Raw genomic sequence first — 19272 nt, 5'->3', positions numbered from 1 at the left:
CACCTAGAGGGGTGGGATAGGGAGGGTGGGAGGGAGACGCCAAGAGGGAGGAGATATGGGGATATATGTATATGTATAGCTGATTCACTTTGTTATAAAGGAGAAACTAACACACCATTGTAAAGCAATTATACTCCAATAAAGATGTTAAAAAAAAAAAAAAGGAAAAAAAGACCAGTTAGGAGACCACTACACAAATCCAAGATTAACTTAGACCAAGACTGGCCCAAGGATTGAGAGGTGGTTGGGTTCCAGACATATTTGGAAGGTAGAGCCAGAAGAATTTCCTAACAGACTGGACACAGGATATGAAAGAAGCCTTAAAGATGACTCCAAAGTTTTGAGCCTGGTAACAGGAAGGATGGCACTGCCATTAACTTAGGGAAGACTGCAAGAAGAGGAGGTTTTGAGAGAAGATCAGGAGGTCAGAATTGAACTTGCTAAGCTTGAGATGCCTATGTAAGTAGAGATGTCAAGTGGGCAATAAGACACTCAAGTCTGGGAGTTCCCTGGTAGCCTAGTGGTTAGAATTCCAGGCTTCCACTGCCGTGGCCCGGGTTTAATCCCTGGTCAGGGAACTGAAATCCTGCAAGCCATGTGGCACAGCCAACAAAATTAATTAATTAATTAATTAAATTTTTAAAAAATTTTATTTACTTATTTATTTTTGGCTGTGTTGGGTCTTTGTTGCTGCGTGTGGACTTTCTCTAGTTGCGGCACACGGGCAACTCTTCATGTGCCGCAACTAGAGGAAGTTGGGGGCCACTCTTCGTTGTGGTGCATGGGCTTCTCATTGCAGTGGCTTCTCTTGTTGCGGAGCACGGGCTCTAGGTGCGCAGGCTTCAGTAGTTGTGGCACATGGGCTCAGTAGTTGTGGCTCGCAGGCTCTAGAGCACAGGCTCAGTATTTGTGGCTTGCGCACTTGGTTGCTCCGCGGCATGTGGGATCTTCCCGGACCAGGGCTTGAACCCGTGTCCCCTGCATTGGCAGGCGGATTCTTAACCACTGTGCCACCAGGGAAGTCCTAATTAATTAATTTTTAAAAAAGACACTCAAGTCTAACAAAACAGGGAAGAGAGTCAGGCTGAAGGAAGATATTTGGAAGACATCAGTATAGAGACAGTATTTAAGGCCAGGAGACTGGATAGATCACCAAGGAAATGGATAGAGACAAATAAAACTTACAGGGACTGAGCCCTTGAGTTTTTCAAAATGAGTGAAATATGGGGTCAGAAAGAGGGATGTACGGAGATAGAAATTAAATTGTGGGAGATGAGGGATGCCGAAGGAGTCCAGGGTTTCTTGTGGTGCTTGAACACAATGAGATTAGAGATGGTAGTCTCAAAGCCAAAAGCGGCAGCAAGCTTGTAAGTGCTGGGAGATAGGGAAGGCCAGGGGTTTGGCTAGAAACAGCATTCTGAAGCCACTGTTCACCCCTATCAATGGGCATGCAGTGACACTGGAGGGAGGGGAAGACAATCTTACTCTGAACATGCATTGTTCAGCAGTGACCTCCTGGTGCAGTCACTGGAGGGAGAGCAGCCAGGGCTCCTTCTTGGGGATCCTTATATTTTCATTTAACCTGTAGTTAAATACTGTCTTCCATGTATAACACTGGGAAAAGCTATGTTAATAATCAATGGAACAGCACCTCCTTCCTCTGCACTATTTTCCAGAGCAGTTTTCACCAACTCCTTTCATTCTTTTGAAAAGAAGACTATCAGTTCCTCCTCCCTAAGAGAAAAGAAATGTATTCCTTGAAGGCCAGAAAACAAAACATTCCTTAAGCAGATTTTAGGGCCATCTGTTTTTATTTGTGCTACAATGAACCTTTAAAATTATGCTTTTGTAACTTCACATTTCTCTGAAGAATATGTGTAGCTTTGAACTAAAACCAAAGCTCTGATTTTAGAATTGCACAGGGAAAAGAATCTCAAGAGGCCATTCAGCCTAAATTATACAAGACAGGGATTACATAGATATACAATGTCACAGATTCTTGCATTATATCACAACCAATATAAATTTCTCTATTTCTCTCTGGTTTTGAGTAAAGAATTAATACAATTTTGTTCCTTTTTGCTTGAAACTTTGACATGAGGTTAACTCTTTGGTTCTATTCTCCCTGTGACATGATGAAAGTTTGAATGTCCACTACATTTCTTGAAAATTTTTGTTATTTTTTAGTTATATTTAAAATAATTGGCAAAATGTACATATTTAGTACATTTTTAAAGTGTACAATCTGATGAATTTTGATATGTGTATATACCCATATAAACAGCACTTAAAATCACTCTACTCTGTTCCACCAATCTAGAAATACATATTATACCAAAACAATACTGTCTTGATTAACCTACCTTTAAAATAAGCCTTAACATCAGGTAGTGTAAGTCTTTGAATTATGTTCTTTTTCAAAGTTGTCTCAGCTATTCTAGATTTTTTGCATCTCCACATATATTTTAGAATCAGTGTCTCAATTTCTATTTTGAAACAGCCTGCTGGTATTTTGATTGGGACTGTGTTGAAGCTATGAATCAATTTCGGGAGAAATGACATCTTAACAATATTGAGTCTTCTGATTCATAAATATAGTATAACTCTTCACTTATTTGGGTCTTCAATTTCTCTTAGCAATGTTTTGCTGTTTTCAGTGTATGAAAATAGTATTGTTTTTTAAAAATATTTATTTATTTATTTTTGGCTGTGTTGGGTCTTCGTCGCTGCGCATGGGCTTTCTCTAGTTGCGGCGAGCAGGGGCTACTCTTTGTTGCGGTGCGTGGGCTTCTCACTGCGGTGGCTTCTCTTGTTGCGGAGCACGGGCTCTAGGCCCGCGGGGTTCAGTAGTTGTGGCTTGCAGGCTCTAGAGCGCAGGCTCAGTAGTTGTGGCACATGGGCTTAGCTGCTCCACGGCATGTGGGATCTTCCCAGACCAGGGCTCGAACCCATGTCCCCTGCATTAGCAGGCAGATTCTTAACCACTGTGCCACCAGGGAAGTCCTATTGTATTGTTTTTAAATTCCAATTTCTGATTGTTAGTATACAGAAATACAATTGACTTTTACACAATGATTTTGCAACTCTGATGAATTCATTGACCAGATCTAGTACTAGTCTGTAAATTCTTTAGAATTTCTTACATAGACAACCATGTTATCTGTGAATAAAGACAATCTTACTTCTTTTTTTCCATCTGTATTCCTCTAATTTTGTTTTCTTGCCTTATTACATTGGCTAGAAGATCCACTGAAATGTTGAATAGAAATAAGAGTAGACATCATCTCCTTGTTCCCAATCTTAAAGAAGAACCAATCAATCAGTCACTGTTAGATATATTAAGTTTTTCATAAATTCTCTTTATTAGATTGTAAAAGTTCTCTTCTATTTTTAAACTGCTGATACATATATATATATATATATATATATATATATATATACACACACATATAGATAGATATCTCTCTCTATATATATATATATATAGAGAGAGAGAGAGAGAGGGTGGGGGGGGAGAGAGAGATTGAATGGAAGTATGGGTTCATCAAATGCTTTTTCTGCAGCAGCTTTTTCTTTTAACATGTTTTTCCTTTCTATCCTGTTAATATGCTGAGTTACAGATTGATTTTTGAATGTTAAACCAACTTAGCATATTTGGAATAAGCCCCATTTAGTCATGAAGTACCTTATTATTTTGTGTATTACTGAATTGGATATACTAAAAACTTGTTATGTATTTATGCAACCACCTATGAGGGATATAGGTCTGCAGTTTTCATTTCTTCCAATTTTTTTTCTAGTTTTGATACTAGTGTAATGAAGGCCTCATCAAAAGAGATTCCCTCCTCATCTATTTTCTAAGAGTGTATAGAACTGGTGTTATTTCTTCCTTCATTTTGTAAAAGTCACCAGTGAACATATCTAGACCTGGGCTTTTCTTTGTGAAAAGGTTTATAATAATAAATTCAACTCTTTCAATGGCCGCAGGGCTATTCCAGCTACCTATTTTTTCTTGACAGAGGTATGAAAGTTGATGTTCAAAGAATTTGTCCATTTTGTCCAAGTTGGACATGTATTAGCATAAATGTGTTCATAATATGCCCTATTGTCTTCTTACTATTTACAGGACTTGTAATGATATCCCTCTCTCTCACATCTCATAATGTTAATTTGTGTTTTTACTATTTTTTAATTGAAGTATAGGTGATTTACAATATTAGTTTCAGGTGTGCAACACAGTGATTCAATATTTTTATAGATTATACTGCATTTAAAGTTTATAAAATAGTGACTATATTTCCCTGTGCTGTACAATATATCCTTCTAGTCTTATTTATAGACAGTAGTTTGTACCTCCTTACTCCCCTACCCATATCTTGCCACTCCCCACTCCCCTCTCTCCACTGATAACCACTAGTTTATTCTCTATATCTGTGAGTCTGTTTCTGTTTGGTTATATTCATTGGTTTGCTTTATTTTTTAGATTCCACATACAAGTGATAGCATTACAGTATTTGTCTTTCTCTGTCTGACATATTTCACTAAGCATAATACACTCTAGGTCCATCCATGTTGTTGTAAATGGCAGAATTTCATTCTTTTTCATGGCCGAGTAATACTCCATTACATAGATTAAACAGATAGATAGATAAAGAGATATATCTATGTATCACATCTTCTTTATCCATTCATCTGTTGATGGACACTTAGGTTGCTTCTATATCTTGGCTACTGTAAATTATGCTGCTATGAACATTGGAGTACATGTATATTTTCAAATTACTGTTTTTGTTTTCTTTGAATATACACCCAGGAGTGGAATTGCTGAATCATATGGCAGTTCTATCTTCAGTTTTTTGAGGAATCTCCATAATATTTTCCATAGTAGCTGTACCAATTTACATTCCCACTAACAGTGTACCAGGATCCCCCTTTCTCCACAGCTTTGCCAACATTTGTTATTCATAGGCTTTTTTAAAAATTATTTTTTATTGGAGTATAGCTGCTTACAGACATTTTGATGATAGCCATACTGACAAGTGTGAGGTGGTATCTCACTGGGGTTTTGATTTGCATTTCTCTGATGATTAGAAATGTTGAGAAACTTTTCATGTGCCTTTGGCCATCTGTATATTTTCTTTGACACAAACTCTATTCATGTCTTCTGACCTTTTTTTTTTTTTTGACCATGCCGCGTAGCTTGCAGAATCTTAGTTCCCCGACCAAGGATCAAACCTGGGCCCCGGCAGTGACAGCACTGACTCCTAACCACTGGACTGCCAGGGAATTCCCTTCTGACCATTTTTAAATCAGGCTGGTTATTTTTTTGATATTGAGTTGTGTGAATCATGTATATAGTTTGGATATTAACCCCTTATCGGTCATATCATTTGCAAATATTTTCTCCTATTCAGGAGGTTGTCTTTTCATTTTCTTGATGGTTTCCTTTGCTGTAAAAAAAAAATTGTTACATTTAATTAGGTCCCACTTATTTATTTTTGCTTTTATTTTTTTTGCCTTAGGAGACAGATCTAAGAAAATCTTCCTACACTTTATGTCAGAGTGTTCAGCCTATGTTTTCTTCCAGGAGTTTTATGGTTTCAGGTCACATTTAGGTCTTCAATACATTTTGAGTTTATTTTTGTATATGGTGTGAGAAAATGTTCTAATTTCATTCTTTTACAAGTAGCTGTCCAATTTTTCCAGCACTATTTATTAAAGAGACGCTCTTTTCTCCAGTGTATATCATGCCTCCTTCATTGTAGGTTAATTAAACATAAGTATGTGGGTTTACTTGGGGGCTCTCTATTCTGTTCCATTGATCTGTGTCTGTTTTTGTGCCAGTACCATGTTGTTTTGATGACTAAAGCTTTGTAATACAGTCTGAAGTCAGAGAGTATTATACCTCTAGTTTTGTTCCTTTTTCTCAAGATTGGTTTGGCAATTCAGGGTCTTCTGTGGTTCCATATAAATTTTAGGATTATTTCTTCTAGTTCGGTGAAAAATGTCATGAGTATTTTGATAAGGATTACATTAAATCTGTAGATTGCTTTCAGTAGTATGTATTTTAACAATATTAATTCTGCTAATCCATGAACCTGGAATATCTTTCCATTCCTTGGTATCATCTTCAACTTCCTTCATCAATGTTTTATGGTTTTTAGAGTACTGGTCTTTTACCTCCTTGGTTAAATTTATTCCTAGGTATTTTATTCTTTTTGATAAAATTTTAATTGGGGTTATTTTCTTGCATTCTCTTTCTGATAGTTCATAATTAGCATACAGAGAAGCAATAGGTTTCTGTATATTAACCTTATATCCTGCAGCTTTATGGAATTCATTTATTAGTTCTAATAGATTTCTGGTGGCAACTTTAGCATTTTCTATATGCAGTATGATGTCATCTGTAAACAGTGACAGTTTTACTTCTTGCCTTCCAATTTGGATGCCTCTTCCTTCTTTTTCTAGACTGATTGCTGTGGCTAGGACTTCCAATATTATGCTAAACAGAAGTGGTGAGAGTGGGCATCCTTTGTCTTGTTCCTGATTTTAGAGGAAAAGCTTTCAGCTTTCCACCATTGAGTATATTAGCTATGGGTTTGCCATAAATAGTCTTTATTATATTGAGGTATATTTCCTCTACACCAACTTTGATGAGAGTTTTTTTATCATGAATGGACGTTGAATTTTGTCAAATGCTTTTTTGTGTGTGTCTACTGAGATGATCATGTGACTTTTATCCTTCCTTTTGTTAATGTGGTGTATCACACTGATTGATCTGTGCATGCCTGGAATAAATCCCACTTGTCATGGTGTATGATCCTTTTTATATATTGTTGTATTCAGGTGCTAATATTTTGTTGAGGAGTTTTGCATCTATACTCATCAGAGATGTTGGCCTGTAATTTTCTTTTTTTGTAGTGTCTTTTTCTGATTTTGGTATCAGGGTAATGGTAGCATCATAAAATAAATCTGGGAGTTTTTCCTCCTCTTCAGTTTTTTGGAAGAGTTGAGAAGGACAGGTATTGCTCTTCTTTATATGTTTGGTAGAGTTCCCCTGTGAAACCGTCCAATCCTGGAATTTTGTTTGCTGAGAGTTTGTTTGTTTTATTAGAAATCCAATTTTACTACTAGTGATCGTCTGGTTGAATAGCCTATTTCTTCCTGATTCAGTCTTTGAAAGTTCTGTGCTTCTAGAAAGTTGTCCATTTCTTCTAGAATGTCCAATTTGGCATATAACTGTTCATAGTATTCTCTTATGATTTTTTATATCTCTGTGGTGTTGCTTATTTCTCCCCTTTAATTTCTTATTTTGTTCATTTGGGTCTTCTTTTTCTCTTGACGACCTTGGCTAAAGGTTTAACAATTTTGTTTATCTTTTCAAAAGATAAACATTGGTTTCATTGATCTTTTCTATTGTTCTTTTGGTCTCTATTTTATTTACTTCCTCTCTGATCTTTATTATTTACTTTCTTCTGCTAACTTTGGGCTTTGTTCATTCTTCTAATTGCTTCGGATGGTAGGTTAGGTTGTTTATTTGAGATTTTTGTTCTTTCTTGAGGAAGATCTATATCACTATAAACTTCCCTCTTAGAACTGCTTCTGCTGCATTCCATAGATTTTGGAAAGTTGTGTTTCCATTTCAATTTCCATTTTCATTTGTCTTGAGGTATTTTCTTATTTCCTCTTCCATTTCTTCATTGACACATTGGTTTTTTTAGTAGCACGTTGTTTGGTCATCACGTTTGTTCTTTTCCCATTCTTCTTTCTGTAATTGATTTCTAGTTTCATAGTGTTGTGGTTGGAAAAAATGCATGACATTAATTTCTATCCCCTTAAAGTTGCTGAGACTTGTTTTATGGCCTAGCATGTGATCAATCCTAGACAACACTCCATGTGCGCTTGAAGAGAATGTGTATTCTGGGTTTTTTTTGGATGGAATGTCCTGTAGATATCTATTAAGTCCGACTGGTCTAATGTGACATTTAAGACTACTGTTCCCTTATTGGTTTTCTGTCTGAATGATCTAGTGATGCAAGTGGGGTGTTAAAGTCCCCCACTATTATTGTAATTTGTCCATTTCTCCTTTTAGGTCTGTTAATATTTGCTTTAAATACTTACAAGCTCCTGTATTAAGTGCACATATGTTAATGAGTACTATATCCTCTTCTGGTATTGGTCCCTTTATTATTATATAATGCCCTTCCTTGTTTTCTATTATAGACTTTGTTTCAAATACTGTTTTATCTGATATGAGTATTGCTACCCCTGCTTTTTTGTCATTTGCATTTGTATGAAATACCTTTTTTTTTAAATTAAAGTATAGTTGATTTACAATGTTGTGTTAGTTTCTGGTGTTCAGCAAAGTGATTCAGTTATACTTATACATATTCTTTTTCATATTCTTTTCCGTTGTGATTTACTACAGGATATTGAATATAGTTCCCTGTGCTATATGGTAGGACCTCATTTATCTATTCTATATACAGTAATTGGTATCTGCTAATCCCAAACTCCTAATTTATCCCTCCTCCACCTTTCCCCTTTGGTAACCTAAGTTTGTTTTCTATGTCTGTGAGTCTGTTTCTGTTTTGAAAATAAGTTCATTTGTATCATATTTTAGATTCCACATATAAGTGATATCATATGATATGTGTCTTTCTCTTTCTGACTTACTTCAACTTAGCATGATAATCTCTAGGTCCATCCATGTTGCTGCAAATGGCATTATTACATTCTTCTTTATGACTGAGTAATATTCCATTGTGTGTGTATGTGTGTGTGTGTGTGTGTGTGTGTGTGGCATATCTTCTTTATCCATTCATCTGTCGATGGACATTTAGGTTGCTTCCACATCTTGACTATTGTAAATAGTGCTGCTGTGAACACTGGAGTGCATGTATCTTTTCAGATTAGTTTTCTCTGGATATATGCCCAGGAATGGGACTGCTGGATCATATGGCAACTCTATTTTTAGTTTTTTAAGGAACCTCCATACTGTTTTCCATAGTGGCTGCACCAATTTACATTCCCACCAACAGTGTAAGAGGGTTCCCTTTTCTCTACACCCTCTCCAGCATTTGTTATTTGTAGACTTTTTAATGGTGGCCATTCTGACCAGTGTGAGGTGATACCTCATTGTAGTTTTGGTGTGCATTTCTCTAATGTTGAACATCTTTTTGTATGAAACATCTTTTTCCATCCCCTTACTTTCAGTCTGTGTGTCTTTAGCTCTGACATGAGTCTCTTGTAAGCAGCACATAGAAAGGTCTTGTTTTTTTTTATCCAATCAGCCACTCTATGTCTTTTGATTGGAGCATTTAATCCATTGACATTTAAAGTGATTACTGATAGATATGTACTTATTACCATTTTGTTAATTGTTTTCTGATTGCTTTTGTAGGCCTTCTCAGTTCTTTTCATCTTCTTTTAGTTTCTTCCCTTGTGTTTTAATGGTTTTTCTTTAGTGGTATGCTTGTGTTCCTTTCTCTCTAGTTTTTGTATATCTATTGTAGGTTTTTGACTTGTGATTCCCATAGGGTTCACACGTGTTGATCTTTAACAGGTAGTTCACACGTGTTGATCTTTTAAACAGGTAGTCCTTTAAGTGCAAACACATTCTAAAAAATCTACATTTTGTGTTTCTGATGTCATATTTTACAGCTTCATGTTAATCCCTTCACTGTTTATAGTTGTTTTTATAATTTTTTGTCTTTTAATCTTTGTACTTGTATATTTAAGTGGTTGATCCTCAGCCTTTACTATATATTTGCCTTTAATAGTGGATTTTTCCCTTCCTACAGATTTTTTACTTTTCGTTGTAGCCTTGTCTCTTCCACTTAGAAAAGACCTTTTAACATTTCTTGTAGGTAGGTTTAGTATTGATGGACTCATTGTTTTTGCTTGTCTGAGTTGTTTTTCTGTCTGTCAAGTCTAAATGATAATCTTGCTTGTAGAGTATCCTTGGTTGCAGGTTTTTCCCTTTCAGCACTTTAAATATATAGTACCATTCCCTTCTGGCCTGCAAAGTATCTGCAGAAAAATCAGAATTCTAAAGGCCTTTAGAATCCTCTCTTTAACTTTTGCCATTTTAATTATGATATGTCTTGGTGTGGGTCTGCTTGGGCTCATCTTGTTTGGGACCCTCTGTGCTTCCTGTGCCTGGATATGTTTCCTTCTTCAGGTTCAGGAAGTTTTCAGCCATAATTTTATCAAATACATTTTTGACCCCTTTCTATTCTCCTGGGATCCCTATAATGTGAATGTTGGTAAGCTTGATATTGTCCTAGAGGTCCCTAAAACTGTTCTCTTTAAAATTTTGTTTTTCTTTTACTGTTCTGGTTGGGGGATTTCCATTATTCTATATTCCAAATCACTTATGCATTCTTCTACATCACCTACTCTGCTGTTAATTCCTTCTAGTGTGTTTTTCATTTCAGTTATAGTATTCTTCAGCTCTGACTGGTTCTTTTAAATATTTTCTAGTTCCTTGTTAAAATTCTTACTGTGTTCATCTATTATTTTCCCTAATTCATTTAGCATTCTTATTACTAATGCTTTGAACTCTTGATCTGGTAAATTATTTATTTGTTTCATTAGTTGTTTTTTCAGGAGTTTTCTCTCATTCTTTCAACTGAAACAAATTCCTCTGTCTTCTCATTTTGCTTAACTTTCTGTCTCTATGAAATTAGGTGGCACAGTTATCTATTCTGGTCTTGAAGGGCTGTCCTTGTGTGAGTGTCCTTATACAGTGCACGTGCCAAGTGGCTTCGGTGGGAGTGCTGGATCTGACACAAGCACAAACCATCTCTTCCCCCAGGGTGTGCTGGCAGCTATCACACTGGTACAAAGTGGGGTTGGAGGTGGAGTGGCTAGGAAGAGAGCCAGGTGTGAGCTGGGGCTTCTCCTCTGCTCGGTGGCCATCGACACCCTATTTGGGGTGCAGTGAGGTCCCAGGTGGCTGGAGCAGAATCCCTGAGGGTCAGGTCCAAGCTGTCTCAGTTCCCTCTAAGTGTGTGATCTCCCACTCCCAGCACCAGTTCCCTTGCTCCAGAGGGGAGCAGTACTAGAGCAAGAAGGGCTGGAGTGGGTGCTCAGCATGGGTTGCAATGCGGGCTATGGTAGTCCTGGTCCCAGTCAGAGTCCTAGAGTGCTTCAGATGCACTGCCTCCATAAACACCAGCAATGGCTGTCCCCACCCCACTCAGATGCCTTTCTGGGTCCACGTTGGCTCTGTCCCTCACAACCATGCACTCCCCTTGGCTGCAGCAGTCCTTGCCCTAGTGTGGAACTGTGTCATGGAGCAACTGGGGATGGAAAGGGCACTCAGCTCAGGCCAGGGTGCACACTGCAGTGGTTGTGGGAAACCAGCCAGAGTTCTATGCAGCTTTAATCTCCTTCCTCCACCTTTTTTCAGGAGTAGCAAGTGTGTGCATGCACTTCATAATCAGAGTCTTACAGCCCTCCTGTTAGTCCCACTGGTTTTCAAACCAGCTAAGGTGCTCACCTTCTCAGTGTCAGAACTCAAGGCTAGGGTGCCCAATATGTGGCTTGAACAGCTCTCTCCCCAGGGAGGATCTCTGAGCCTATGTAATCCCCCACCTTTTCTGTGTCTCCTTCTAGGGACACAGGTTGACCTGATCGCTTCTCTTCCCTTCTTACCCGATTTTGTGGATCTGTCTTAGAGCCTTGGTTGTACAAGGATCTTTAGGCCAGTTTCCAGTTAGTTTTCAGTGAGAATTGCTCCACATGTTAATGCACTGGTGATGTGTTTGTTGGGGGGGATGGGCAGTGAGCTCCATGTCCTCCTACTCTGTCACCTTTCTTGTACCCTGTGTGTTTTCACTATTTAATCAATCTGATTAGAAATTTGATTTTATTGATCTCAAGAACTTTTAGTTTCATTTTTTAAATTGTTTCTCTGCCTTCTATTTTGTGAATTGCTGGTCTTTATTATTTCCTTTCTTCTGTTTGCTTTGTGTTTCATTTGCTCTTCTTTTTCTAATTTCCTAAGGTAGAAGAGTAGGTCAATGATTTGAGATGTCTTTGTTCTCTAATATAGTAGTTTAATGCTATCAATTTCTTTCTAATCACTGCTTTAGCTGCATCCCACAAATTCTGATACGCCATGTTTTCATTTTCAGTCAGCTCAAAATATTTTCTAATTTTTCTTTAGGTTTCTTCTTTGACCCATGGGTTATTGAGAAGTGTGTATTTTATTCAAGTTTTCTATATCCTTGATGATTTTCTGTCTACTTCTTCTTCTTTTTTTTTTTTTTTTTTTAATGATGTTTGCTGTGGGTTTGTCATATATGGCCTTTATTATGTTGAGGTAGGTTCCCTCTATGCCCACTTTCTGGAGAGTTTTTATCATAAATGGGTGTTGAATTTTGTCAAAAGCTTTTTCTGCATCTATTGAGATGATCATATGGTTTTTATTCTTCAATTTGTTAATATGGTGTATCACATTGATTGATTTGCGTATATTGAAGAATCCTTGCATCCCTGGGATAAATCCCACTTGATCGTGGTGTATGATCCTTTTAATGTTGTCTACTTCTTCTATCAATTAGTGATACAGGGGGTTATTGAAATCTCATAATATACTTGTGGATTCATCCTTGTAGTTCTATTTATCTGTATTTGTCCTTATAGTTCTAACAGTTCTTGCTTCATGCATTTTGAAGCACTGTTATTAGATGCACAAATGTTTAGGATTGTTATACCCTTTTGATGAATTGATCCCTTTACAGCTATGAAATGTGCCTCCTTATCCCTGGTAATATTGTTTATTCTGAAATACACTTTGATATTACTCTATCCACTCAAGCTTTCTTTTGATTAGTGTTACTGTAGTATATCTTTTCCCATCCATTTACTTTTAAACTATCTGTATCCTCATATTTCAAGTGGTTTTCTTATTCACAGCATATAGCTGAATCTTTCTTGTTTATCAATCTAACAATTTCTCCTTTTTAATTGAGGGTGCTTAGGTCATTTATAATTAATGTGATTATTGATATGGCTGGATTTAAATCTAGCATCTTGCCATTTATTTCCTATTTGTTATATCTCCTCTTTCTTCTCCTTTTCTTCTTTTTCAGCCTTCTTTATATAATTCCAGTTTATTTTTGTTGGCTTATTAGCTATACCTCTCCATTTAAATTTTTCTAGTGGCTGCTTTTAGATTTTTATTCTACATCTTTACTTATCAATCTACTTTCAAGTAATATTATGCCACATCCCATGGCATATAGAAACTCTCCATCTGTATACTTCTATTTCCCCTCTCCTGGAAATACTCTTTGTTTCTATGTAAGTTATAAACTCCACAAAACATTGTTGTTAGTTTTGCTTTAAACAATTATCTTTTAAAGAGTTTTTATATTTACCTATATATTTAACCATTTCTGCTGCTCTTCATTACTTTGTGTGGTTCCAGATTTCCATTATTTGGCATTCTCCATGAAGGACTTCCTTTAACATTTCTTGTGGAATAGGTGGCTGGTAATACATTCTTTTAGCTCTTGTATTTCTGAAAAAGCATTTTGCTTTTCATTTTTGAAACATATTTTTACTGGGTATAAAATATAGGTTAACAGGTTATCTTTTTCAGTATACTTTAAAGATTTTGTACACTGTGTGGCAGATTGAACTGTTTTGATGAGAAGTCTGCTGTCATTCTTATACTCATTCCTCAGTATATAATGTGGATTTTTTTTCTCTAGCTGCTTTTAAGATTCTTCTCTTTACCTCTGGTGTTAAGCAATTTGATTTTGATGATTATAATGTTCCTTAATGTAGTTTTCATCCTGTTTCCTGCAACTGGAGTTCATTGAGCTTTTTGAATCTATGTGATTATACTTCTCATTAAATTTATAAAATTTTTTATCACTGATTCTTCAAATATCTTTTCTGTCAACCCACTTCTCTCCTTTGGGGACTTCAATTACAGAGTTAGGCCATCCAACACTTCCCACATCTCAATCATGTGCCATTCATTTAATTTTTCAGCCTTTTCTCTTTGTGTTTCGTTTTGGATAGTTCTGTTGCTGTTTTAAGTTTACTAAATTTTTTCAGCAGTGTCTGATCTGCCATTAATCTCATCCAGTGTATTTTTCATCTCATTGTCATTTTTGTTTCTTGAAGCTTGATTTGGGTCTTTTTTATATTTTCTGTGTCTCTCCTTAACATGTATGTGCCTTGATCTTGTTGAAGCTTTATTTTAAGCTTGTTAGGTAGGATCAGAGCAGCCTAAATTTATGGATAACTTCGATCCTCAGGAATTATTTGTCCCTTTCTTACTCTAGCTCGTAAGAATACAAATTATTCCTGGACCTTTGAGAAATGTGTTCCCTGCTCCTTTCCAGTGTTTTTCTCACATACATGCACTGATTAGTAATCAGCTGAAGACACAATAGGAACCTCCTGCAGATCTCCAGAGTTCTCTTATTTCCATAATCTGTCTTGCAAATTCTAGCCATCATGCCCTCCCTACACTGTCTTCAATGCAGGGAGACCTCTAGGCTCAGTTTAGGTTCCCCCCCGCTAACTGCACTATGGCCTGGAAACTCCAGACAGTAAAGTAGGGTAATCATAGGGCTCACCTTCTCTGCCCCATTGTCCTTTGTATTTTCCCCCCACATATTTTGTCTTGATGTTTAGCTATTTACAGTGGACTGCTATGTTAGTGTGCTAGTGCTGCTATAAGAAAGTACTGCAAACTGGTGGCTTAAACAATAGAAATTTATTGTCTCACAATTCTGGAGGCTAGAAATCCAAAATTAAGATGTCAACAGAGCTGGTTCCATTTGAGGGCTGTAAAAGGAAAGATTTGTTCCAGACCTCTCTCCTTGACTTGCAGAGTCAAGGACTTGACTTGACTTCCATTTTTCCCTATGCCTCTTCATATCACCTTCTCTTTATGCATATCTATGTCCAAATTTCCCCTTCTTAGAAGTCATACTAGATTAGGGTTTTACCTCTGTAAAGACCCTATAATCAGCCCTACAATCAGATGTAATCATTAAACTGATGTCTATGAAAATCGGTTTAGTATAGTGTTTAAGAGTAGGGACACTGGAATTAGAGTGTCTGGGTTTGATTCTAGCTCCAACACTTGCTCACTCTGTGCCTTAATTTCCTCATCTGTAAAAAGGTAATTACCCTACTCATTTCACAGAGATAGTGTGAAGACACATATATGCTTAGAATAGTACCTGATATATAATATACCCTCAATAGATGTTAGTTAACACAATGATCAAAATAATCTCATCAGGGCTTCCCTGGTGGCGCAGTGGTTGAGAGTCCGCCTGCTAATGCAGGGGACACGGGTTCGAGCCCTGGTCTGGGAGGATCCCATATGCCGCGGAGCGGCTGGGCCCGTGAGCCACAATTGCTGAGCCTGCGCGTCTGGAGCCTGTGCTCCGCAGGAAGAGAGGCCGCGATGGTGAGAGGCCCGTGCACCGCGATGAAGAGTGGCCCCCACTTGCCGCAACTAGAGAAAGCCCTCGCACAGAAACGAAGACCCAACACAGCGAAAAATAAATAAATAAATAAATAAATAATTCCCATTAAAAAAAAAAAAAGATCCTGTGTGCTGCAACTAAGACCTTAAATAAATAAATAATTAAAAAAAAAAAAAAAATCTCATCATAAGAACATGAGTAGCGTTACCTAGACCAACAGAGATCTTGCATGGCCTTGATGAAGGAGATTAGAAAATTTATATACAACGACTACTTCATTTATTAAAATCACTACTTCAGAAATATTATCTTCTTCTAGCTTTCTAAGCTTAAAGTCTTTCCTTATATGGAAAAAAATGCTGCCTGCCATTTCAGTAAACAAAGAATGTTGCCTGCCATTCTGGTAAACAACAAATGTTGCCTATCATCAAGTCATCAGCCACTGCACCTGCCACCAACAGTGCACCCTTAGGGTAAATCAGGATGGAGAAAAACAGGATACTGGCCCTAGAGAGTTAAGATGCCTGTCTAAGGAATAATTTCAGTGAGCCCTGACTCTTGCATTTTCCCATACATAGAAAAGCACTAAAATCATTAACTTGAGATATCTGGTTTTTTTATGATTAGCAGTACTCTTTTGATGTTCAACTACATGTTTTGTTTTGTTTTGTTTTTTCCCAGCAAAAACTCCTATAAATCCTGGCTCCTCCCTTACCTCTTTGGAACAGCTCCTCAGAGCTATCTGAGAGGCTGTATCCTGGGCTATAGTCCTCAATAAGGCCACTGTATAAAACATAATTCTCAACTTTTACGCTGTGCTTTTCTTTTTCTTTTCAGTTGACACTTAGAGGTCCCCTCTCTCCACATTTTACATATAGCTGCCAAAACTCAGTTTTCTAAAATTCTACTTTGGTTAATTCACTTTTCTGCTTTAGAACCTGTAAAATCTCTATAAATTATCATATTAGAGTCTAGACTCCTTTGTGTGGTTTCTGAAAGCCTCTGAATATCCAGCAGTCTCTTTGTACAACTTCATTTCCCAGTCGCCTTTAGCCTCTTCTTCACTAGGCAGGTTGATATCTCCCGTCCTCCCTACAAGACATGCCCATTCCTGGTGCTTTCCTGCCTTTTGTTTAGGCTGGTATCTATCCCTCTTTTCACTTATTTTCCACCCTTTACTTTATAGTGCTTACACATCCTTCACTGTCCATTTCAAATCTTTCCTTCATTTACATCTACATGAATGTTTATAAACATCTACGTGGAATGTGCTGCTCTGGCTGTTAGGGATTCAGGCTCATTTAGAAATAAAGCAAATTCCTGACTGCTTCATTTATCAGAGCTCTCCCTTCTTCGAATCTTTAATAAACTTCCAATAAGTTTCAGCACTTATTTCCACATTACTTTATCTTTTAGTTATTTTTATATTATTTATATATCTATATTTTGTTTTATATTTTATATTGTTTATATTTTATTTGTTTCATGTCTTCATTCAATATATATATTTCTTGTGCAATTACTCTATACTAGATAGACTGCTAATGATACAGTGGTAAACAAGACAGACACAGTCCCTCATGGAACTAAAAGTCTAGTAGAGAAAACAGACACTGAATAAGGAATTACAAATGTAGTGAGTATTACACATAGAATGTGTGTTATTAAATGAAAGCTTATCTGAAATAAATATGTGAAAAAATGAAAGCCTATCTGAGAAAATACCATTTAAACTGAAACCTGAAAATTGAGTATGGGTTATGCAAATGAAGAGTAAGGGAAGTATGCAACAATAAGAAAATAGCTTGTGCAAAGGCTATAAACAAAAGAAAACATAGTTCAGGGAGTGATAAGAAAAACTAAAGGTACAAATAAAGAAAAATGAATGAGAGGAAAAGTGGAATATTGTGGTGATTAAATGAAATAATGTATAAGAAATTACTTTTTCAACTATTAGACACAAGACAATTCAACTGTCCAAGATCATGAGAAATAAAATTACACTGAGTTAAAACAAAAATTGAATTAGAAGGGAAGTCAGTCTGCTAAATCAAGTAAGAAAAATAAGTGATATATAATTGGTAAACTTTATTGAAAATTAAATGTAATAAATGACAAGAAATACAGTTACTGTTTTTGAACAAAGATTTCTGAACCTGCACAACCATAAACCTAGGAGGCAGAATTCAGATAAAGACAGATTATATGAATGGCAGCTGTTGTCATGAATGTCCTCAGTCAAGTACTGAAATAATTATGGGGGCCTCATAGCTTTTACAAATATACTTGTATAAACAGATCTAATTACCAAACACAAAGTACCATCTTGCAAACACCAAGGATAGCAATGTACGTTATCCACTTGGAGTTGACATCTGATCATCTCACTTCTGGACAATAAGCTCCCAGAAGGCAAGCATAATGTCTGATTCATCTTTGTATCATATCACAGAATATATTTAATAGACGTTTGTGAAATAGATAATAACACTTCAAATATGGGAAATAAAACAAGTTTTCAAAGCATAGCCTCCTTTAAAAACTACTTAGGGCATAAATTACATAAAAATAGTTCTCTTTAAAGATTTGACTCTAGTTTAGCATGGTTCCAAGGTAGGACTATCTAATAGCTAATGGTATCCCAGAAAAAATTAAGCACACATTCTAACTACTATTTTCTAGTGTCCTGAAAAAAGCCATCAGACAGAAAGCCACAGGGTAAATGTTTTCTTCAAATAGGTCATTCCCACATAATAATACTGAGCCCTGAGCTTAAAAGTCCAGTAAGACATTTCTGTGATTTTAAGTGTATATCAAGTATAAAATGTTTATTGAATGTACAAATGAGTAAGTGAATAAATGGCTGAATGAGAAAGGAAAAAAGAAAGGAAGAAAAGGAAGAAAGAGAAGGAGGGAAGAAGTTATTTTATACCAAGATATGGTGGAAGAAGTAACTGTGGAGTTATCACCCTGTCTAATAAAACAACAAATTTTAATATTATATCAAACTAAGTTTTAAATTTTCTATTTTAAATCACAATGATTACTATCCAACACTTTAGAACCCATTTTAAGAAATTTTTAAATTCAAGTACTACTTCACATGGCAAATAGGCAAGAACAGTTATTACATAATCCTGTTAATGTATGTGTAGTATGCACAATTTCATTTTAGTTACAAAATACAGCTTAATTCAAGATGCAATCATTTGCTTTCAAAACCTTATTTAAAAATAATTTTGGGACTTATAGGTGAGCTATGATTGAACATTAAGTATAGTTAAAAGTAATACATACTTATAGAAAGAGGGAAAAATAAAAGATCCCACCACTAATAAATATTATAAAGTTAATTTTATACTTCAATCAAAACGCAAATCTGCCACTGATTGTCAGCATCAAAAGGTCAAAACACAACAAATGACACAAGCAAAGACTAAATAAATCACAAATTTAACATTTTATCTTTCTGTTATGGAATTCCCTATCACTGATCTAACTCATATAATATTATGAACTGATTTCACTGCCGATTAACTAAAAATTTACATGTAATCATGTATTTCTCATCTTCATTTATGATATTCAATTATGAAAAATTCATGGGAAATCTTACCTCATTGTATCTGTTGCTGGGAATTTTGATGCTGGTTTTCCGAACTTCCATATCAACCACCAAACCTTGAACTACTGGCAATGTATACTGGTAATTTCTAAAGTCCTGGGCAAAAGCAGATTGAAGTGGAAGAGGGAATTCATCAACGGCAGGATTTAATTTATAGTAATAAAATTAGCATAAATA

At 36.2% G+C, this 19272-nt stretch overlaps 1 protein-coding gene across 4 annotated transcripts in view; it reads right to left on the bottom strand.

Annotated features, from left to right (window-relative positions):
- The window catches only part of ZFYVE9 (zinc finger FYVE-type containing 9), a 188201-nt gene that overhangs the window by 20919 nt on the left and 148010 nt on the right, over positions 1 to 19272 (bottom strand). For all 4 annotated transcript variants that reach the window (XM_059922362.1, XM_059922352.1, XM_059922371.1 and 1 more), the window contains one exon: positions 19087 to 19191. In XM_059922362.1, coding sequence (XP_059778345.1) covers positions 19087 to 19191 — 105 coding nt within the window. The remainder of the gene's footprint in view (positions 1 to 19086; positions 19192 to 19272) is intronic.

This window comes from Balaenoptera ricei, chromosome 1 (genome assembly GCF_028023285.1).
Source record: "Balaenoptera ricei isolate mBalRic1 chromosome 1, mBalRic1.hap2, whole genome shotgun sequence".
Taxonomy (NCBI): Eukaryota; Metazoa; Chordata; class Mammalia; order Artiodactyla; family Balaenopteridae; genus Balaenoptera; species Balaenoptera ricei.
This window is presented reverse-complemented; position numbering and strand designations above follow the sequence as displayed.